This window comes from Plectropomus leopardus, chromosome 8, assembly GCF_026936395.1.
Source record: "Plectropomus leopardus strain MGB_pleo_1.0 chromosome 8, ASM2693639v1, whole genome shotgun sequence".
In the NCBI taxonomy this organism is placed as follows: Eukaryota; Metazoa; Chordata; class Actinopteri; order Perciformes; family Serranidae; genus Plectropomus; species Plectropomus leopardus.
In genome coordinates, this window is record NC_142183.1 from 24,672,059 (window position 1) to 24,694,088 (window position 22,030).

Below are 22,030 nucleotides of genomic sequence, written 5' to 3' on the forward strand. Positions count from 1 at the left end.
CGGAGTCGCCTTGTTACGTTTGGTCGCAGCGGCTCGATGAAGTTTGACCCTCCCAACGTCCCGTACAGCCTCAAAGCTTCCTGTGTTAACTTCACTATAATACACTCATGGTGTAAACATGTGGATTAGATGAATTTATTGAATTGTCTACCGAATATTTGGTGAACAGGACTGCAGCTTAAGTACGTAGAGAACGTTGTTGTATTTATAAATAAAATGGAGACAGAAAATCGACCCAAAAAGGTAAGTTAAGCGTTTACTATCGTTCACAGTGTGAAGAGGTTAGCTAACGCTAGCTAAAGTTAGCTAGCTAGTGAAGCATTAGTGTCAGAAAAGCTTACGGCAAAATTTAGATACTACGCAGTCAATTGTATTAAAACAGGCGAATGAATAACGATAAACTAAAGCGTTTGAGCCATACAGTATTTTTAGTTAGACTGATATGAATGTGGTAAGGCTACACGACCAACTAGCTACAACGCAAAGCCACAACTTAAACGGTCAATACGTAATGGTGACGTTTATAACGTTTATAACGTTACGAACACAAAACTTTTAGGTCAGATCAGTTTTTTTTGTCTTAATGGAGAAATTCTTTATCCATAAACAAAAATGTTTAGGTTCACATTCCTCTGTCTATCTTTTCTTGATTGATTTTAAGTCGACGCTTTCCTCTCTTGCTCTTACAAATAATTATAAAATAAAAGATTTTTTAGACTATTACAAAACCTTATTTGGCGACCCCCCTGATGTGATATCAATTTGAATTATTTTTGTTTGCTTGGTTTTTTCTGTCCGTATCCATTCTTCTTATTTTAAAGATTTTTATTGATCTGTGTATTGATATTATGATTATGTATTATATTCTGTGCTGGGTGTCAGTTTTCTGTGCTCTCATGTATATTTGTGTTTTTGTTTGCCTGACATATTTTGTACATATTTTTGTTAAATAAAGCTGCAGCAAAAAAACAACAACAAGACAGCTCAGTCGTTACAGTTATATCAGATACAAACCAAATATTCTAACAATCCATGTAGGAAATTCATGGATATGATTGGTATAAACTTTTGAAAATAGCCACTATTGTACAAGTTAGGTTTTTACTTTTTTCCGCATAGTATACTGTAGAAAATTGATATCAAACCTGGGGGTCCTGACCCCTATTAGTGGTCACCAAAGCTTCAATGGGGGTAGGAATTCCTGCTTGATTTTTAGGGAGTGTAAGTAAACTTAAAAACAAAAAGTGGGCCTGTATTTCAGCATTTCATTCATTTCTTTGAAGAAAACTGTATATGTAAATGTATAGAAATAGGGCATGGTAAACAGAATATATTCACAGAACCATGGCTTTCTGTGAGAAAATTTTGTTCTACATAAGAAAAGTACACAGTTGAAACAACCAATGAGTCAACAAAACAATTGCCACGAGTCAGGGACAAGAAAACGTTGAATTGATCAAAAAGAACCCTGTGTGATCATTCAAAAGCGTGATACAGGCAGAGAAACGTAAAAAGTTGGGGGGCAGGTGGTTTAATGAAAACTCACCTCTGATGAAATATTCAAAGGAGAAATAATCTGCTCAAAATGCTTGTTTTACAAGAACTACCTGCAGTTATTGCTTTCACTATTTGGAGGAAGTTTACGTTTTATCAGTTGTTCTGTTTTATTATTGTTATGCTTAGAGAATAATATTAAAGTTAATCAAATATGTCAATCAGAGGTTGTCAGCTCACTTAAGTATAGAAAGAGGGTCCCTAAACCACTGCCGTAGGATTAAGTACTCTTGGAATCTCTTTCATTGTAAGTGTTTGAAGGCCATTCTGGCTAAATGCTGAGCTCTAACCTCTCTGTAGAGAGAAAATACAAGTAATAGTATAGTAGTATAATACTTCTGGTAATTATAATGTGTTTGTACAGAGATCCTTTGGGGAAGAGGAAAAGTCCGGCTCAGAGGGATCGGAAGATGATGATTATGTGCCGTATGTTCCAGTCAAAATAAGAAAACAGCAAATGGTAAGTTGGTGTGCACTGTCCTATTTGATTCTTCAGAAATGAATAAGGATTTAGCAATCTGATCCAACTGTTTAGTTTTTGGGGCCAAGACCTTGTTAAGCGGATCAGGGATGTCAGCCGGAGGTGGCTGTTCCATATTAAAAAAACAGCTTTATTGTCAATGTTGTTATTAAATTCTGTGTTTTCACGACATTTTTCAGTCATGGCGGACTCAGTTTTCAGCACTACAGCAATCCTTGGCCTCATGTAACCTTACATCGAAATTATAGCCAAGTTTGCATTTCACATAGTGAGCTACATGGATTGAGATTTTATATAGTTACAGATTAGACTGGGAATTTGTAATGGTAGATGACATGAGTTAAAATGTCAGAATAAGTATCAGTGTGCTTGGTGCGTTCCTCATTAGTGGTACATGGTCAGTTTCACACAGATTTAAAAACACAATGTTTTGTTGCTTTTACAAATATATATCAACTTCACATCCAGTTACCACACTTTCAAATTTAACGTTTTTTTTTCAACACACGTATCTCACAGCTCCAGAAGATGTTACGTCTACGAGGGAAGGCAGTGGACGAGGAGCAGAAGGACAGTGGGGAGGAGCAGAGGGATGAGGACGAGGGTCTGGGTCCACGCTCCAATGTCAGTCTCCTTGACCAGCATCAGCACCTCAAGGAAAAAGCAGAAGGTAAAAACGACCCACTGAATTATTATTGTTGCTGTTTCTATCACATTGCTCATTAAGAATTACCGTGTCGGTTGTATGATATCTCACCTGCTTTATGTGATCACATCTACAGCCCGTAAGGAGTCAGCCAAGGAGAAGCAGCTGAAAGAGGAAGAGAAAATTCTTGAGAGTGTTGCAGAGGGCAGAGGTAAAATTCGAATCCTGTCTAGTTCAGAAGCTGAATTATTTATCAGATTTACTTTGATGAAAATTCTGGATGTTAAAACAGTTTGTGCAAAATTTTCTGCACTTGAAAGCTAATTCAGGAGCCTTTAATCTCTCCTCTGTCAGCTCTCATGTCTGTGAAGGAAATGGCCAAAGGTATCATATATGATGATCCTATAAAAACTAGGTAAGATATTGATCAGTGAATTATATAAAGTAACATTGTTTGTCAAGTTTTTTTTTACATTTGCATTTAACTTGGATTTTCTTTTTAGCTGGAAGGCACCACGCTACATCCTGAATATGCCAGATACCAGACATGAGCGCGTCAGGAAGAAGTTTCACATTCTGGTTGATGGAGATGGCATCCCCCCTCCGATCAAAAGCTTCAGGGAGATGAAGTTTCCACCAGGTTACAGTACACGCACTCTCTTACACATTAAAAACACATTTTCTTTCTGTGCAAGGCCTTTAGTGGTCACACATTATTAACATTTGGCAACAAATCTTTCTGTTGTGTTTGCAGCAATTCTAAAAGGATTGAAAAAGAAGGGCATTGTGCACCCCACACCAATTCAAATACAAGGAATCCCCACAGTGTAAGTACAGAAAATTAACATGTACTAAACAAACAGACTGCAAGATATGTAATGTATGATAAGTGCATGAAACTGTTCATGCATTGACGGTGCTTGTCTTAGTCTGTCAGGCCGAGACATGATTGGCATCGCCTTTACTGGTTCTGGAAAGACTTTAGTCTTCACTCTGCCCATCATCATGTTCTCCCTGGAGCAGGAGAAGAGGCTTCCTTTCTTCAAGAGAGAGGGACCGTACGGACTCATCATCTGTCCTTCCGTAAGACACACAACACAAACCAACTGAGTTTATGATGCAGCTTGAAATGCAGCATGAAATAGGATTGCTTGTTGCATAAATATAAAGGATTTCCTACTGTTTGCACTTTAGACAGATGGTACTGGCTGTGAACAGCCTTGCCTTTTTTTGCAACTAAGCATATCTGATTTGAATACCTTTTTCCTTCACTCCAGCGAGAGTTGGCGAGGCAGACTCACGGCATCATCGAGTACTACTGCAAGCTGCTAGAGGAGGAAGGAGCTCCTCAGCTGCGCTCTGCTCTCTGCATAGGAGGAATGTCTGTCAAGGAGCAGATGGAGGTGGTAAAACAGTAAGTAAGAGTGAAGATTTTGTCTAAAAGGAATCTGTTTCTGTCTTTCATCCAGATTTTGAACTGGTGTCAAGCAAAAAATGCATGATTCAGCTGTAAATCACTCAATGAGGAACAAAATAGACAGATGTTTTAGACATAATGCATTACAGAAAGTATGCATACTACTAAAATTTAACATGACTTTTTTGAGGACCTAAGCACTAAAATACTGTTAATTAAAAACAATACTTTCTACATATAAATCTGTATCTCCTGTGGTTACAGTGGTGTCCACATGATGGTTGCCACCCCCGGCAGATTGATGGACTTGCTGCAGAAGAAGATGGTGAGTCTGGACATCTGTCGCTACTTGGCTCTGGATGAGGCTGATAGGATGATTGACATGGGCTTTGAGGAAGACATCAGAACCATCTTTTCCTACTTCAAGGTGAGTTTTTTTTCTCTGCAGCAGTGATTGCTAAATGACAGCAACTCATAGAAATAGAATGAGAGTAGAGCAGACGTTCCCATTCAAACAACATAGTCGGATGGTCAAAGCAGCAGCCATTAAATATGTACAACTGTCAGTGCAACTGTTAAAACTTTCATATAAACTTCTGTATAAGCAAACCGACTTGCAGGCAAGTTGCAAATTCACTGAAGTTAGGTTTTGCAGTACCAACCACACAAGCAGTGGAGGAGTAATACTGAAGCGTGAAGAGGTGTCTTAAGGCCCAGATACACCAAACTGACATCAGAGAACTACCGGTGATGGAAATCCCCTGCTATTTTGTTGTTTCTTGGCCAAAAAGTTGCACATGCAGACACCAGTCAGACTGCCAACCACACATGTGTTCTGTGCCTGTGTGAGAGGAGATACCCCTCCATGCCAGCAGACAGTGATCGTCTGTTGTTGTCACTCAAAAAGGGATAACCGAGGGCTGTCTTGATGCTAGTTAGCCAGTTAGCACATTAACAACACAATCTACTGTTGAAAGAACAGAGCATATTTATTGTGTGCCAGTGAACAACAGCACAACCCATCAACAGTCTTACCTTACATAACAAGTTTGTGTCAATCACACTCCCTCTTGTCTTTTGCCCTTTGTTTATGTCCCACACTTCTGATTCTCTTCTCCTGCACTGAGCTGAACTGTCAATCAGAGCGATTAAATCCGCAGATCTCGGAAACCATCAGCTATTTGTCTCAAGTCTCTGGAGGCGATGGCCAGTGTTTTCGGGCTGATCAGGTGCAGCCAGCTGCTACCTGGGCCAAGACTGTGAATCGATGCAGATGCATTTTTAAAATAAGCGTGACATAAAGTTAATTATCATCAGACCATAGACGATGGGTTACAAGATTGCATTGCAGCCAATGTGTTCCGCCTCTCCACACAAACCATTTACCTGCCGTTCAATCGTGATTGGTCCCCTTGCCTACACATTGTACGTAAATGTGCAGAGTCTGTTTATAGAGATCAGCCCCAGCACTGGCAGTTCTAAATACATTTACTCACTATGCAAATAGGTTAGTACCTTTGATTACTTACTGAGGCAGCAGTAGGCCAAAATGGAGTTCTCAAACTAGTGGCACACTTTACAGCCCCACTGACCTGCGTTGTCACCATGACTACTGACAACAATCTCCATTTTCTGTTGAACTAGTCAAATGATCACAGCAAAAGGTTCGATGTCCTTTCTGTTCATTCTGTTTCTATGTAGCAACTACATAAGCAATCCCAGCCCCCTCCAATTTTCTATTTCCTGATTATTAAAACTATGTGGACAAATTTAACACACACTGACATATCATTGGTCTTTCTTCTGATTGTCACACTGAAGAGTTATGTAGGCATCCTGGAAACTTTGTTAAATATCTATTACTTGTCTGTAAAATCCTCTGCCTCTAGTGCATTTAGAGCAGAAAGAGGCCATGCAATCACAGTTACAGAATAATGCTTCATTTTCTATCTGTAACACTTGTTAAAATTGTTTCCCACGCCGTCTTTATGTTGTAACAGGCACCAAATTTCATCATCGCTGAAGCACTCTCCATAGTTTGTTGATTAGTCCATCTTCCAGCTGCCGGGCTCAGTCAGATGAAGCTGTTTTTCCTTTTCTTTTTTTTCAGAATGAATTCTTGACCCTTTTCTGTTGGAAATCAGAAAAATCCTTTAATGTATTATTTCTTCATCTAGGGGCAAAGGCAAACCCTGCTTTTCAGCGCCACTATGCCCAAGAAGATTCAGAACTTTGCCAAGAGTGCTCTGGTCAAACCCATCACCATCAACGTGGGCAGGGCCGGAGCTGCCAGCCTGGACGTCATCCAGGTATGAGCATTTGTTACTGAGAGAGGTTTTTTGTCTTAGTCTGGGGAATTCATAGCATTTAACTTACAAACCCCTTCATATGAAACTTAAACTAAATGATAAATACTTTGTTTGTGTGCAGGAAGTGGAATACGTCAAAGAGGAGGCCAAGATGGTGTACCTTCTCGAGTGTCTCCAGAAAACACCACCTCCTGTTAGTGCCTCCACATGTTATGACATTCACATAAACTATTACTCAAACATGCCAGATGTTACAAAATATTGTCTGCTCATATCCACAGGTGCTGATTTTTGCTGAGAAGAAGGCTGATGTAGATGCCATCCATGAGTATCTGCTGCTAAAAGGAGTAGAGGCAGTGGCCATCCATGGAGGAAAAGGTATGCAGGGCTCTATTCAAATCTTAAAATACATAGAAGTGAGTGCATAGTTATAACACCTTCTGAGGACTAATGCATTTGAGAGTTTGTCCAACCAGCATCAAGTCTGAGAGCATAAGCACACAGCGGTACGCTTCAACTGTCTTGTAGTTGCTCATCATTACCACCAGATGCCATCCTGCTTGCAAATGTCACCATTTCTGCTTCCTATTTTTATCTAGCATTTCCAAGGTATAGAGAGCATTGCAGACACCTCATAGTTTCCATTTGTCATTGTCTTGCATAATATGGTTCATGTAATATTTGTTGATTGTTTTTCAGATCAAGAGGAAAGAACAAAAGCCATCGAGGCATTTAAAGAGGGAAAGAAGGATGTCTTAGTTGCCACAGATGTGGCCTCCAAGGGTCTGGACTTCCCAGCTATACAGCATGTTGTGAATTATGACATGCCTGAGGAGATAGAAAACTATGGTAAGAGAATATATACATATATATATATATTTATATGGGTGGCCTGGTCCTAAAATTTCTTCATTATGTAATCATCAGTTCTTAAATTGCTCAGTCTGGTTTACTGAAATGGTCTTGTTTCAGTCCATAGAATTGGAAGAACTGGAAGATCAGGAAAGACTGGTATTGCCACTACATTCATCAATAAAGGCTGTGGTAAGGGGAAAAACAATGAAATTAATTTTTTCTATAGGAGTAGTGATTTTCAAAATATTTGTTATGTATTATTGAGACTGTAGCCATCTTAATTCAGTGTTAAATGGTTGAAAGTTTTAAGTAGGAAACAAATGTCTGTCCATAAACATTTCTGTTTTATTCAAATAGCATTTCAGCTCAGAAGCCTTTTTCAAGATCAACAATAATTGTCAGATACAGGCACTAATTAGGCCACACCTTTGCCAGGGTGACTATAGTCCTTTTTATTCAGAGTCCCTTATTCATGCCGCCATTGCATTTTTACACAGTGCCAAACCGTGGCAGCATCATGCCACCCCACTGTGTCATTTTAAACATTACGGGTATGACATTTAATATAGGAGTGACAGTCTCAAGTATGACATATACGGGTTGGCGGTGCATTATAAAAAAGTAACAATGGAATAACGTGGCAGTAACTATCATTTACCATCTCTGTTATATGATCTTGTCCTCTGCTTGGAGGCTAAGGAGCACATTGAACTCTTTGTTTTTTCCCAATTTGCAGACATTTGCGACCACTGTTCTTGTTTGAGTTAGCTTTAAACTGCCACCAGCTGTTTTTAAATCTCCCGGTGGTGGGTTCCACACATAACACATAGTCAAAATGTCACACCCATCCTTTCAATGGTCCCTCCTGCCGGCTGTCCTTTTTACACAAACATTGCTTTGGAGCTGTTAATACTCCCACTGCCAAGACAAAGTAACAGCGCAGATATCCTGCTTCAGACAGGCAGTTTAAAAAGCGGCTTATGCTTGTTGATCTTGAAGAAGGTCTGAGAACTGAAAAGTCATCTGAATAAAAGAGAAATGCATGTGGACCCAGAGTGTGCAACACTTGTTTATTAGATAACAATGAGTTCATGTAAAGTGTTTATTTCCCCACAGATGAGTCAGTTTTAATGGACCTCAAAGCTCTGCTAGTTGAAGCCAAGCAGAAGGTTCCTCCAGTCCTCCAGGTGCTCCAGACAGGGGACGAGACTATGCTGGACATTGGAGGTGAGCCGTTCACACCAGATGTTCGCATCTCTTTCTCTATGTGCTCTTCACCTATGGGTCACTCTATAATAACTTTGTGTTGCCTTTTAAATGTCCCTCTAACCTGATATGATCATCTCAAATTAACATAGTGTGGAGTATTTGCAAACCTTTTCTGACACACCTGATTCTTTTCACAGGGGAGAGGGGCTGTACATTCTGTGGTGGTCTGGGTCATCGTATCACAGACTGTCCAAAATTGGAGGCCATGCAGACCAAGCAGGTCACCAACATCGGGCGGAAAGACTACCTGGCTCATAGCTCAATGGACTTCTAAGAGGTTTTCAATAGGTTTTCAATTCCAATGCTGAATGGAAGTGAGAAATATTTCTGAGGAAATTGTACAGCTGATTTTTGAGTCACTGAACTGAGGAAGTGTATTTTTATCATCACCTAACATAGTTCTGACACGGGTCTGTCAGGTGCAATTTTCACTTTGACCTTTTTTGCCTAAAAGCTGTCGTACTTGTTCTGGATGTGTAGACTTTGTAATATACATTTTTGATAACTCCAATTGTAAATAAAACCACTGCATGTGTTGATGATCTTAAATATTCTTAACTGGGAAAAATAGAAAGGTGTGGTACCAGGTTTTGTATGATGAGGAAGTTACTAGAACAAGCAGAATGCAAAGGGAAGTTTGACTCAAGAAAACACACAACACAACTGGTGAGCCCTGTCTTTTGCAACAGTGAAGTCGCAGATCAGAGATATCTTGTCTTGTTTGGACTTACACAAGCAGACAGCAGAATGGAAGCTGCTGGTGACGTAAAGGAAACAATTTCTGTAGTGCTGTAGAATAAGCTAATTATAACCTGGTGGTTTGTTGCTCTTGAACACAGAGCATCAAGAACTAACAGATTTGCAAGTAGAGCTTACAAGCATGGATGTCATCTTCAAGGAGGGGAAGCTGTACCTTCAGGGGGTTAAGTTTGGAAAGGTAAGTTCCACAGAAATTCAGATTACTTGTGAAACAGTGAACATTGTGGTTTGTTTGAAGTCAGTATGGCAACTGAACGGCTTGGTCAACAGTATATGATTTCATCAATGGGTTAAAACAAGCAAAGGCTCTGATCGCAATACAGATGTTTTTCAGAGGCTGATGTCTTGATATAGAGTATATCCTATAAAAATGTAAAAAAAATTGTTTGCAAAAACAAATTAGTTACTCTGAATATTAATCTTTAATAAACAATACAGTAAAGTCCAAGTGAGGGAAATACCAAAACCTTTTTACTTTTAGTTTAGTAAACACCAATGCAAATATTAAATCTAGTAATGCTTGTAGCCCAAAATGTTTGCACTTTATTTATAATGTCGTAAGTCAAAATGTTTACAGTACTTACTGAAAGTCTAAATTCCCCTGCACTCTAGATGTCATAAACTGAACAAGGTATTGCAGCATTTATGAAACTGCATTTTTGTTCTTCAAGATGTTCCATAGTGTCAGTAACTCTAAACTTCATTTAAGCAATCCTTACACGTTCTTAGACTTAAAGTAGAAATGACACATCATAAATATTTACACAATCACTTTAAACTTCAGGAAATGCTTTTTCCCTTATTCTACCCATGTGAATGTGTCATCAGGTAATCTCAATTTAACTAGAATTAAACTGAATTAAATTCAAACTGACGTCAGTGTTCTCCCACATTAGATATCATTAATTTATAATAATAACTGAGGCTGTTTCCATTGGTTCTGTGTATTAAATATTTTTTGTGTACTATTTCAGTCACTAATTAGACCGGATTTGTACCTAATTATAGTAATATTTGAGACATAATAAGTGAACCATTCAATTTCTATGGAAAGTGCTATTCTGATTCATAAAGATCTTAAAATACTGATCCTCAGATGATATAGAGCTGTAAGCTGTGAGTGACTTATCCTTTTCTGAATCAATATGGCAAGGTTTGAGAAATCCCCTCAGTGTGGTTCAAACTGCCCCCTCATCGACAGTAAGTTTAGCTACAGGATGGAGCAGGGCTAGTCTTTTACAGACACGTTTTGCAAAATTCAAGCAGGTGCAGTATTACAGTATAGTGCACAGAGAACCCTATTTACTTGTTATTTATTGTAAACAAAAAGGGGAAAAAAAGATCTATTGATGATCAGATTGATCAACTTTGTGTCAAATAAACAGAAAACAAATAGAAATGTTAAAAACAATAGAACGACAGGAAAAAAGGGACATTGTAAACAATTATGTTAGAGTTTTTTTTAAACTGCTGCTGATGGAACATACAGTAAACATTGCAATATGTAAAAACCAGTCAAACAGATGTTTCTCTAAATAAAACGGGTCGTACATGCTCAAAGCTACGGCGAGGCTGTTCCAGATATGAATGAACTGATAGTCATAATAAGCTCACCTGAAAACAATGAGAAGCATCTGGAAATCAGTTTACAAGAGGTATTGTTGTAATGTACTTTTTAAAAAAGTAAGGACTACATTTTCTCTCTGGTATTACTCATATTAATAATGTTCTCTGTGTTTTAGCCGTAGAAAAGTTTGAGCCATCCAATCAAGGATTATTTTTAAATGCAACAATGTCAATACAACTCAGATAATTCACATGATGCAAATGTGATAATGTAGAGCTGTGTATCATCTGCATAACACGGAGATATGCCATCTTTGCTAACGATACAAGATAATAACAAAAAGATATAAACTAAATGTAGTGACTGAAGCCCTGTACTGTACTGTAGCTGCTACTGGCATGTCCGTATAACTTTCAATAATTTTCACCACAGATATAAATAAAACAAATGCAGCCAAACAAAAACATCATCAAATTACAGTTGAAAACAGTTTGCTTCTCCCAATCAGCAACACCAGTGTTTACTGCCAACTTAAATTTCTGCTGGCCTTCAACAGCCAGTACAATAAACACCCCCCCACCCAGTGGCAAGGCGGGATATTAAACAAAAATGAAATATATGGCTGTTACACCACTCATGAACTGTGCCAGAGAGTGCAATTATTAACAGTAATTTTTCTCTCTGTTGCCTGCAACAGAAAACATGGCGGAAAGTATGGATGGTGCTTTTTAAGCCCAGCTCTATGGGAGTTGGTCGGTTGGAGTTCTCTACTCTATTTGACAACAATGCTGCTGCTGACCAGAGGAAGGTGGCTCGGCCAAAAACACCTGAAAGAAAAGTGGTGCGTCTAAGTGACTGCCTCAGTGTTGTACCTGCTCCAAAGGAGTCGTGTCCTTCTAGTTGCACTGCCTTCTACTTAAACACCACTCAGTGTACCTACACCCTGGCCTCCACGTCAAGCCAGGAATGGCTCAGTGCCCTCTGCCTTCTGGCCTTTCAGGTATCACATGTCTCTCCTCTTGACCAGTGCAACTTTCCTTTTTTCTTTTTATATCAGCAGTAGTGTTATCATTTGGGAAAGGTGGGGATAAACCTTACTGGCAATCAGAGACAGATAGCACAATGAGGAAGTTAATACAGTATCTGTAACTTCTGTCTCTTGACTTCTCTAATTCTTGTGCTTGCACAAGCTGTACCCTGTCTTGCATCTTACCTCTTCGAAGTCATAAAACGGTGATAAAAGGGTGGCGTACACTCCATGTAATGTTTACCATGCCACTGTGTTTACAGAAGGATCCTGGGGAGTCAGACAAAGGGGCTTTCGAGAGAGGAAATAGCTTGATGATGGAGGACAATGACCTTTACTCGTCTTGGAAAACCGGTAATGGCATCAGTTATCAGTCAACGGCTGATCAGTCAATAAGCAATCAAAAAACAAAAAAACAACATCTGATTTAGTAATTGAAAGCTGGAGTTGTTTTTTTTTTTGTTTTTTTTTTACAGTTTATCAGATTGTCTGTTGGTGTTTCTTGCTTCGTCAACTGTACTATTGTGATGCTGCAGCACTCCTATATCAGCAATCGTATATTTTAGCTAAGTTGTGAGAAACTGGAATTATCCTGTAAAGGTACAGTTCACCCCAAATCAAAAATACATATTATTCCTCTTACTTGTAGTACTATTTATTAATCGAGATTGTTTTTGTTTTGGGGATGTCTGTCTTCTCTCAGATCTAATGGAACGAGATGACACTCAGCTTGCATTACTCAAAGTACCAAATAATAATAAAAATTAAAATTGGAAAAACTCAACAGTAATGTCTCTTTCCAGAAATCATGACCAAACTACTGAAGATAATCCACAGACCTTGTTGTGAGCAGTTTCATATAGGATCTATTTTCTTTCCATCAAACTACACCCACCAACCGTGTCACTGAGCAGGTCTGTGGATTATCTTGAGTAACCGGGTCATTATTTCTGGAAAGAGACTTTGCTGTTGAGCTTTTCAAATGTATTTTTTAGTGCTTTGATCAACACAAGCTGAGTATCACCTGTTCCAATATATCAGAGAGGGAGCACACATTTTTTACGCCTGATATCTCCAACACTGGAAACAATCTGGATTGATGAATAGCAGTACAGCTAAGAAGCAAAAATATATAATATTGATTTTGGGGTGAACTGTCCCTTTGACAAGATCGAGTGAGAAAATTGATGAATGTATTGTAAAAAAGGGAAAAATCAAGAAGAAACTAGCAGCAGTGAGGTTTAGATGTCATGGCATCATAAATTCAAGACATCAGCAGAAACCTTGTATATGTGTCAGCAGCAGCTAAAGTCACTAATTTATTCAAACATGAACGGCAGAATGTATTAGCGTCAGCAAGCTCTGGCTTACACACATTTATTTCTTTTTATTTCCTAATGGATTACACTTGTGCTGAAAAATCCAGGCAGCACAGACATGCAGAGAGATTAGTAGAAAATGCAAGCAATTTTAAATCAGCCTTTTTCCATATGAGAGTGTATTCGGTGCACGTTTATTCCCTATGCTAATGTATTGCTGCTCAGATGCCATATGAAAGATCCTGCATGTGTAGTTGTGCTGCACCAACCTCAGTGTGCTGTGATGTTTTAATTGGCAAATACTTTCATGTCTTCTCATGTTTAGATCCGACTCTTCCTCCAAACCAGTACCAAGTGACTGTCCAGAGCACGGAGGCATCCAGGAGATGCAAGTTATCTGGGGACTATCTGGTCTGCACAGATAATGAAGCTGTGATTTTGCTGGCCATTGATACTGGTCACACATTGTATCGCTGGCCGTACAGGCTCTTACGCAAATTTGGACAGGTTGAGGTAAAGTTCTTATGACCCCCCTTCCATATTGAAAATGATGCAAAAATATTCAAACTGCGTCACAGTAGTCATGATACACCTGATACACACATTCAGCTCAGATCTTTTGCATATCTTTGAAGGAACAGCTTGACATTTTGGGAAATATACTTAATGGCTTTCATGCCGAGAGTTAGATGAGAAGATGGATACCCCTCTCAGACAGTGGTATCGATCTTCTCATCTAACTCTCAGCAAGAAAGCGAATAATGAGCATATTTCCCAAAATGTCAAACTGTTCCTTTAAGATGCGTGTTACTGCATGATTTCAGGGTGGATTCAGCATTGAAGCAGGCCGTCGCTGTGAGTCAGGAGAAGGAGTGTTCATCTTCCTGTCCAGGCATGGTCCCCAGATCTTCCAAAATATATCGAGGCAGTGCTCTGTGGAGAGTAGGTCCTCTCCCCAGCTCCCCAGCCTCCGCAGAAGATCGTTATCTGACCTGTCTCCTGTTATCCTCCCAACCACAACCAGCTGTCCCGCTGGTGCCCCAGTCTACAGTCCTGCAGAGGATGAGTTTGCCAACCACTACTCCACTATTAATGATACCCCTGTACTAAAGGCGAAGCACCTATCTCTTATCCAAACTCATCGGTCTAACAGCAGGGAGGCTGTGGGGGAGGAAAGTGTGGATGAGGATAAACTGTGTCATTCCCTAGAGGCTGTAAACCTGGATAATGTCATGGAGGACAACATTTATTACAACCTGAGGAGAGCCACGCCCCCTATGACCAGACACGATGAGTTCAAAACTACAGCGGACTCAGAGGTCATCTATGCGGCTGTGGTAACAAATCCACAGCCTCCCCCCTGCACCCCTGCTCCCCAGACCCCACCCCGGCCCCGATACCAGCGCCAGCCCCCTGTGAATAACTACATGCAGCCAGGGTACAATGCACAGGCGCAGGCGGTGGATGACATGAAGGAGATGGAAGAGGCCATCAGCTCCTCTACCCAGTTTGCCCCCACAGAGGCCCCTGGCAGTTTTAAACACAGGCTGGCAGAAATCATTTCTAAGGACTTGGCAAAGTTCCAGCCACCTCTTCCCTCTGGAGCGGGCAGCCCCACATTTTCTCAGTAGGCTATTAGTTAACAGACAGACTAGGAGGAGCAATTTTAACTGTGATGGGCTGTCATAAAGCACAATTAGTTTCTTTATTTCTTTGAAATCCCCTCTGCTGGGAACATTTGGCATCAGATTTTGGCTTGCAGATGTTTGTATGTTTCTGTCTGTAGCCTGTTGTATGAAAACAAAGCATCTGGAATACATTTTGTTCTGCAGATTATTTTTGCAAAAAGGGGGTTTTGTGGTATTTTTCTTCACTGCTGAAATGTAAGAGAAGCTACAGTATGTGTTCTGCAGTATCTTTAATGTCACATTGCTATTAAGCTGAAGGAACACTTGACTTTTGGATGATCTCATTATAGAGATAGCTTTGGAGACATAAATGGTTCCTTGTTATAGGCAAAAATTCTTATGTACAGGGGGACACATCCCTCCCAATGTTTGCATGTGCTCAGAATTTGCCCTCCAAATAAATATAACAAATTACTGTGTTACTGTGTACTGTAGTTTTGCGGGTAGTTTGTCAAAGTGTGTTGCCTTAACCAAGTAGAAGCTGTTACTCAAGCACTGTGGGTAGATGTGTCAATTATTGTCTCTATTTCTATTTCATAACTTTCAAATGAATAAAAGATGGAAAACTCGAACGTAATGTGTGTTGCAGAATCATAAACAGGTGATCATGGCCCTGCTTGTCACAGTCAGATTGAACAACACTTTGGTAATAAGCTTGAGTTTTTTTTCTCTTCAACTTCTCTTTTTTCAACAGAATAAGTTGATTTTGTCACATACAAATCAACAGTTTTGCAGTAGCTAAAGCTTTTGGACATGGACTCTTCAGTGTGCCTCGCATGGTGTAAATATTGACAATTACCTTACTCAGCATATGGCAGTGTATTGCTAATTTAAAAATGAAATACACAAAACAACTTGTATACTCATATTTCAAGTATGTTTTTATTTTATTTCAGTAAAAAAATCCTTATAAAATACCCCGTAGCCATACATAAATATGAAAATAGTTGCTTTTGATTTAGACAAATGTCACTAAAGACACTGGGAATGTCTTCATTGATGGTTCAGACCATAAAGTGCATTTTAAAAAGGCCTTTAAGTTCATCGTGGCCTTAGGAAGTAAACAAAAAAAAATCAAGATATCAGCAGGTGTTTTTTTTCACTTGCAGTGCAACATCTACGCTATTAAAAACGACTGGAGGAAATATAGGACTATCTGAAATGATCAATATTTCTACAAGCTGTAATATTTGGCTCTCCTCGTTCTTTTTATAGCAGACACTGCAGTGTTATTTTGTTACTGTCTTCCACCCAGACTCTCCTCCATGTCACTGAGGTGCGAACATTCCCCATCACTGCTGTTGGAAGAAGTCACTGATTGATCTGACCCCAAGTCCGATGCGGGTCCAAATATAATGAGGTGGCCCACGGAGGCGGAGGGCTCCCGCTGTTCTCCGGTCAGCGGGTTCGGGGGCGGCGCAGTGGCTGCTGGCCGCAGGGAGTGAATCAGACTCCTCTTGGAGGTCTTGTCCGCTGAGCCTGGACGGGGACTCCTGCACTCCGGGTGAACCACACCAGCCAGCAGCTCCGACAGCTCAGTGATGTAAATCTGCGCCATTTGGAGGGTGTCATACTTGGACAACTTTCTCTCGTTTTCCAGAGAGGGAATGACGCTCCTCAGCTCGTCAAACGCTTTGTTGAGGCCGTGCATCCTCCTCCTCTCTCTGGCGTTGGCTGCGACGCGTCTGTGTTTCTGCGGGCCAAAGTGGATCGCCTTTCCCCCCTCTGCTGCCTTGTCAGAGTGTGTCTCTGTGATGCCTGCAGCAGACTGGCAGTCAGGAAGTTTACTCATTGGCACAAGTTTCTCCAGTGAGAGGCCCGCGTCTGCAGCTCCGTGCGCGTCCCTCCTGGAGAAGGCATGGAGTGAATTAGAAGAAATCCAAGTTTTGGAGTTGATGTGAGCAAGGTTGCGCTGCTGCAACAGAGCGAAATCCTCTGGGTACTCCGGCCAGCTTGAGAGCTCTGCTTTTGCAGTCATCACTGCAGTGGCCTGTGGTCGTGCACGGCAGGGAAAGGTCACACCGAAGACTCTGGCTGATGCCCTCGTCTCTGGAGCGGTTTGCTCTGCGCAAGCAATTTATACAGCCTCGCCTCAGTCACCTTGGTGTCACTCCCAGCTCCTCCAGCAGCTCTGACAGCCCCGCAGCCTCAGGAGGCACCAGCCAATCCTACAATCCCCTCTGACCCTGTCAAGGAACAATTAGACAAAGCGCGACTTTTTTTCTCCTATTGTGCATTGTAACTCAATCACGACCTTGTTATTGTCCTCGCACAGAGGGGAGCCGAATGTATAAATCATTTAGGAGCGTGGCTTATATGTTTCAAAAGCCTAGAAAAAGGTGATCTAATGAAGTCGTTCAGAAAAGTCTGGGCTGCATGTCTGCTGGCTTTGTTATTAAAGATTTCCAGAAATATGCATGCCCAAACTGTTATTTTATATTAAGTGGTGAATTATTTTTTTTTGTGTTAGCACCTTAGATTGATAGTTTTCTGATTTTTTCCCCAGTTTTGCCAGTTTCTATAGTACTCCTGAACGGAAAAACCAAGCACTAGCTCTGGATATGGCTTTTCATGTTTTTATATCATCCATCGTAATTAACTGCCCCCTCTTTGACAAGCTAAACAGTGTTGGAAAAGCACTTATTTTTATTCAGTATTTTTGATTCAGTGTTTTTACTGGTTTAAATACCCTGATTCATTTGTTTTGGAGATGTAGAGACCTTTGCGGCTGCTTTGGCTCCAGGAAAAAGCCTCCTGAATGTCTTGATCTAAAGTTATCAGAGAAAAAAGGCAAGCACACACTAGCATGTGGTTGGCTAGAGACCCATGCCTAACAGTGCCAGAGAATTACTGATTTTTTAACATAAAACTGCTTTATTCTGTGCTTTTACCAGTTATAATCACCTGCTCCATTTGTTTTGGAGAGGAAGAGACCTCTGTGGATAATTCAGCTCCTGGTAAAAACCTCCTGAACTATGAACACTGATGGAATCCCCAGAGTTCATGTTTGGCACAAGGGAGAAGTTCCAGCTGGTTTCAGACTAAAACTCTCACATCTATGCTACTAAATGCTAAACACTGCTCCTTTAAAGCAGCTGTTCCCAACTGGTGGGTTGTGGTCCAAAAGTGAGGCAAGACGGCAAGTGACTCATGAACATGTCAAGTTTATTAAAAAAAAACACTCATTTTTGAATACACTGATTTTCCACCACATAGCTTTTATTTTGAAGTGCTTTTTCTGTTTATTCTCTTAATATTTTTTCTTTGTGCTCCAAGCCAGTGTTACCCAAATCTCTCCTCAAGTACCACCTGCCCTGCATGTTCTGGATCTCTCCCTACTTCAACACAGCTGATTCAAATGATACATTCGTTATGAACTTCTGAAGCTGCTTGCTGACAACGTTTAATTCAGCTGTGTTGCAGCAGGGACAGATTTAAAACATATAGGACAAGTGGTAATCAAGGAGACATTTGGGAAATGCTGTCCTAAGCCAATGTGTTGTTTACTGTTTGTGGAAATGTAGAAATCTGGAGATATCTGGACCCCATGGCTGGACCTGTTGGGAGCCACTGTTTTAAAGGTTAGTATTTATTTAAAAAAAATCATCAGATATTGTAGAAATGTAGTTTGTTATACAGTTAAAAACAAATATTAAGACTCTATCAAGGTCATCAACATCCATTATTCTTGGCTGCTGCTCCCAGTCCTTGAAAAATGAATTTTGGCATCTTTCTCATGAGCAAAGGAACTGACTCCCTCATTGGATCTGACTCTTGAGGGATTTGGCAGCGTTTAGGTTTGTTCTCAAACAAACAGTAAAAGGTAGACAATCTTTCGCAGATTATTTGCAGAAGAATAATAAAACTAACAGGTGGAAGGCAAGACTGAGACACACCTGTCTATAGCAGAGCCATGATAACTGATAAGTTGTCTAAAGGCGATTTATGAATCATTTAGCGTGGAACAAGCGTGGATCAAAACATGCATAAGCCTATGTCATAATGAAAAAGTTTTATTATTATTATTATTATTATTATGAGGATTATATGTCCTTGATGTGACCAAATCAAGTTTAATGAAATAATTTTGATCAGTCACATGGCCCCTATGCCTATCAGCTGGTGTCCCCTGGCACCTCACACAAGCTACACACCTCTGTCACAACCAGTGTCCCCCACGTCTCCCATATGCCGCGCGCAGCGACAACTCAGCTTTCACACTGACGCTCAGCGCGCTGACACAACAGCTAATCACTCATTAGGTCATCAATTACAAGAGAGGAACCACTTGAGCTGTCCGGTGGGAGATCGGAGATGTTGTGATGATGGCGACTTGGACAAATTTAGCATTCAGTGCCCCCTCTCTTCTTCTTCTGTGATTGTGTGTGTGTGTATGTGTGTGAGTGTGTGTGTCAGTCGGGGTCGCGCACTGGTAAAGAAAATCACCGTGGCCTGCCTCGCCGCCAGCAGTTTAATGAGGCCTGGTCTTAGTTGAATAAATCGGCACGCTCTCCGTCCCGGGGTGTCCATTCATTTTTTGGGCGACATGAATATTTCATTCCTTCAGCCCCACTGCCAGCGCAACAGCCTGCAACCCTGCGTGCAGGCTTTAAAAATGCGGCTACACTTCCCATCTGGTGCGGGGCGTGAGCGGGGGAGTGGCAGCGGAGGCTGAGGAGGTGTGAGGAACATTTCTGAGGTCAACTTCCATTGACCTCCTGCAAGAGAGAGACTGATGTGTCCCACCAGGCAGGGAGGGGAGGGGGGGAGACATGGCTGTCAACTGGCCAGTTATGGCAACTTTCAGTCCTGGTCCACACCGTGTTTAGGGGATCATAAATGCCCACCACCACCACACCCACAGAGAAGAGAAAAAGTGAACTGTAAGTGATTTCCCTACAATGCAAAAACCTACTTGTACAAATCAAACACTACACTGAAATTCAGATTTAAAATACAATTAGCAAAATGTGTCCATTTTGTTTCTCAATTAATTATTATCTCAGAATTCTGAGAGAAGTAAACGAGAGAAGAGTTTGCTCCTTTCTTTAAAAATTAACTAGATAATAATCTTGTTAAATCAGAGAAAGAGAAAATTTCTTTCCTCAAGTGAATGCATAAGTGCATTATAATATTTTATATTTTTTGATCGGCAGACTAATACTGATGCGTTGATGTGTAAGCAATAAGGCTGAGACAAGTACTTGAATGAAACATGATACTGCAGATAATGTAGCCTACCTTTTAGAAGTACGAGTATTATCCCAGTAAAATATGTGGACATCCATACTCCTGATGAGGGAAAATCCTTACCTGGTAAACTGTGTTAAATCTGACCTCTGAGGTCATTTTGTATATTTTTAGGGAATGTGTCTTCTTGAGGTCATTTTGTGTCTCCTCAAGGTCATTTCGTGTCTCTTTGAGGTCATTTTTTGTCTCTTTGAGGTAATGTGTCACTTCAAGGTCATGTTTTCTCTTTGAAGGAAGGTTGTGTACCTTTAAGATCATTTTGTGTCTGAGGTAATTTCATATATCTCTGAGTTAATTAATTTAGGTCATTTTGTGTCTCTCTGAGGTAATGTGTCTCTTTGGGGTCATTTTGTGACCATTGAGGTAATTTTGTGTGTCTCTGAGGACATATTTGTAAATGGTTTTGGTTGTGTTTTGTGTCTCTGTAGTCATTTTGTGTCTCTTAGTGCTTGGTACTTGTTGATTTGAATGACATTTTGCAGGTGAAGGCTAGAGGAGGCCCGTTCAGTAATCTATCCATGACAATATCGCTGAGTGAAACACAGTAGACCTTCAACATAGCACATAGACAGATTTCTGGCTCCCGCACCCTCTATCTCATGATAAACAGGAGGACAGGTAGGCTGTAAATACTGCTGACTACAGCAGCGTGTAAACAAGTTGGATCAATTTGTTCGCAGTGAGGACCTGTGTGTTCTTTGCCTTCAAGTGCTCCTTGTAAACTCCTTGAAGAGACTTTCAGGGAGAGGCTGTAGTGTCAGATGTAACATCACACAATGCAAAACAACAAACCATCTTGGCACAAAATACCTTCGCAACCTCATAACTCAGTTTACAGCCAATTATGGTTTCACAATATGTCATCAACTTGGCAACCAGAGCGCCATCAACACCTGCAGCTGTTGGATGACGTTGGTGATGGAACCTGGCAACAGTCCGAACAGTTATCCTGACCCATAACTATTCAAACCCTAAACCTGACCAGCCAACCACAGCAGCACAAGCTTGTGTCAACACATGCTCCACGGCTGCTATTTAACTCTTATTAACCACCTAAACTCATCACAGTAACTGGTGAGTACAAATTAATGCCTCTCAGCCAATCATACTGTTTGGCTGCAGCTGAACATCATAACATACTGGGTCTGTTTTGCAGCAGAGATTGGCTAGTTCCTCGTGGGCTGATAATGGAGAGAGTGAGAGTAGTTCCCATATAATACATTGTCTCCTTGTTCTAATTTCTAGTAAATGAGGCAGGCCTAATAGTGAAATTAAAGCAGTCCTCATTTCACTGGGGAAGCCGTAAAAGCTCCTCAATTATCCCCGGGGAACAGTTGGGAAACCATGCCCAAGCGATCTATAATTAATTGGATTTTTGGAGGCTTTTGTTTGATGTGTCGCATCTCTGTTTCTTTGTCCACCTGTTCAAGACATTATGGCATCTTAAAGGAACTGCAATACATCCATTCAAACCACAAAGGCTTCAGGAATTACAGTAAGACCTATAACTTACAGGTCTTGTCATTTTGCAATAATTTTCCAAAGAAAAATGTTAAGTCTGTACTAATTAAGGGGGGAAGTGGAAATTTCTGAAAAGAATTGCTCAATTTAAACCCAAGTGACCATTCATTTATGAATGTATTCCTTGTATGTTAACTTGTATGCTTGCCTGTTAAAAAAAAAAAGTTCACCTGACCTGCTTTGTTTCTATTATTCTAGGAGTTAATTTGAATTAATGAAGTGGAAGTGTACCAATTGAACATGGTCTCCTTTTTCCTCAATAACAGATTAGGCCATAATTATAGAGTGTATTGGAAGGGACACATCCCACTCAATATTTATATACTCTCAAAATTTCAGCCCAATATATTGCTAAAAATATAAATTAA

General features: G+C 40.4%; 3 protein-coding genes across 3 annotated transcripts; 2 read left to right on the plus strand and 1 right to left on the minus strand.

Moving 5' to 3' along the window:
- Positions 1 to 18: 18 nt before the first annotated feature.
- On the plus strand, positions 19 to 9,068 carry ddx41 (DEAD (Asp-Glu-Ala-Asp) box polypeptide 41). Its single transcript, XM_042493241.2, has 17 exons — positions 19 to 243; positions 1,919 to 2,014; positions 2,555 to 2,705; positions 2,818 to 2,892; positions 3,036 to 3,096; positions 3,185 to 3,321; positions 3,436 to 3,508; positions 3,611 to 3,764; positions 3,959 to 4,095; positions 4,363 to 4,525; positions 6,276 to 6,407; positions 6,529 to 6,600; positions 6,689 to 6,785; positions 7,107 to 7,256; positions 7,380 to 7,451; positions 8,379 to 8,489; positions 8,669 to 9,068. The coding sequence occupies exons 1-17, from the start codon at positions 217 to 219 to the stop codon at positions 8,803 to 8,805; spliced, it is 1,845 nt and encodes a 614-aa protein (XP_042349175.1). The 5' UTR covers positions 19 to 216; the 3' UTR covers positions 8,806 to 9,068.
- A 129-nt stretch (positions 9,069 to 9,197) lies between these two features.
- Positions 9,198 to 15,463, plus strand: dok3 (docking protein 3). Its single transcript, XM_042493683.2, has 5 exons — positions 9,198 to 9,468; positions 11,555 to 11,857; positions 12,148 to 12,238; positions 13,529 to 13,716; positions 14,028 to 15,463. The coding sequence occupies exons 1-5, from the start codon at positions 9,412 to 9,414 to the stop codon at positions 14,832 to 14,834; spliced, it is 1,446 nt and encodes a 481-aa protein (XP_042349617.1). The 5' UTR covers positions 9,198 to 9,411; the 3' UTR covers positions 14,835 to 15,463.
- A 296-nt stretch (positions 15,464 to 15,759) lies between these two features.
- Positions 15,760 to 17,002, minus strand: atoh1b (atonal bHLH transcription factor 1b). Its single transcript, XM_042492809.2, has one exon. The coding sequence runs from the start codon at positions 16,867 to 16,869 to the stop codon at positions 16,129 to 16,131; it is 741 nt and encodes a 246-aa protein (XP_042348743.1). The 5' UTR covers positions 16,870 to 17,002; the 3' UTR covers positions 15,760 to 16,128.
- Positions 17,003 to 22,030: the final 5,028 nt, after the last annotated feature.

Excerpts from the sequence above, each read along its gene's own strand:
- ddx41 (XM_042493241.2), top strand. The coding sequence starts at position 217 with ATGGAGACAGAAAATCGACCCAAAAAG. Across the intron at positions 2,706-2,817 it reads CCTCAAGGAAAAAGCAGAAG|CCCGTAAGGAGTCAGCCAAG; the intron begins GTAAAAACGACC and ends TCACATCTACAG. Across the intron at positions 7,452-8,378 it reads ATTCATCAATAAAGGCTGTG|ATGAGTCAGTTTTAATGGAC; the intron begins GTAAGGGGAAAA and ends ATTTCCCCACAG.
- dok3 (XM_042493683.2), top strand. The coding sequence starts at position 9,412 with ATGGATGTCATCTTCAAGGAGGGGAAGCTGTACCTTCAGGGGGTTAAG. Across the intron at positions 11,858-12,147 it reads TCTGCCTTCTGGCCTTTCAG|AAGGATCCTGGGGAGTCAGA; the intron begins GTATCACATGTC and ends CTGTGTTTACAG. Across the intron at positions 13,717-14,027 it reads GCAAATTTGGACAGGTTGAG|GGTGGATTCAGCATTGAAGC; the intron begins GTAAAGTTCTTA and ends GCATGATTTCAG.
- atoh1b (XM_042492809.2), bottom strand. The coding sequence starts at position 16,869 with ATGACTGCAAAAGCAGAGCTCTCAAGCTGGCCGGAGTACCCAGAGGAT.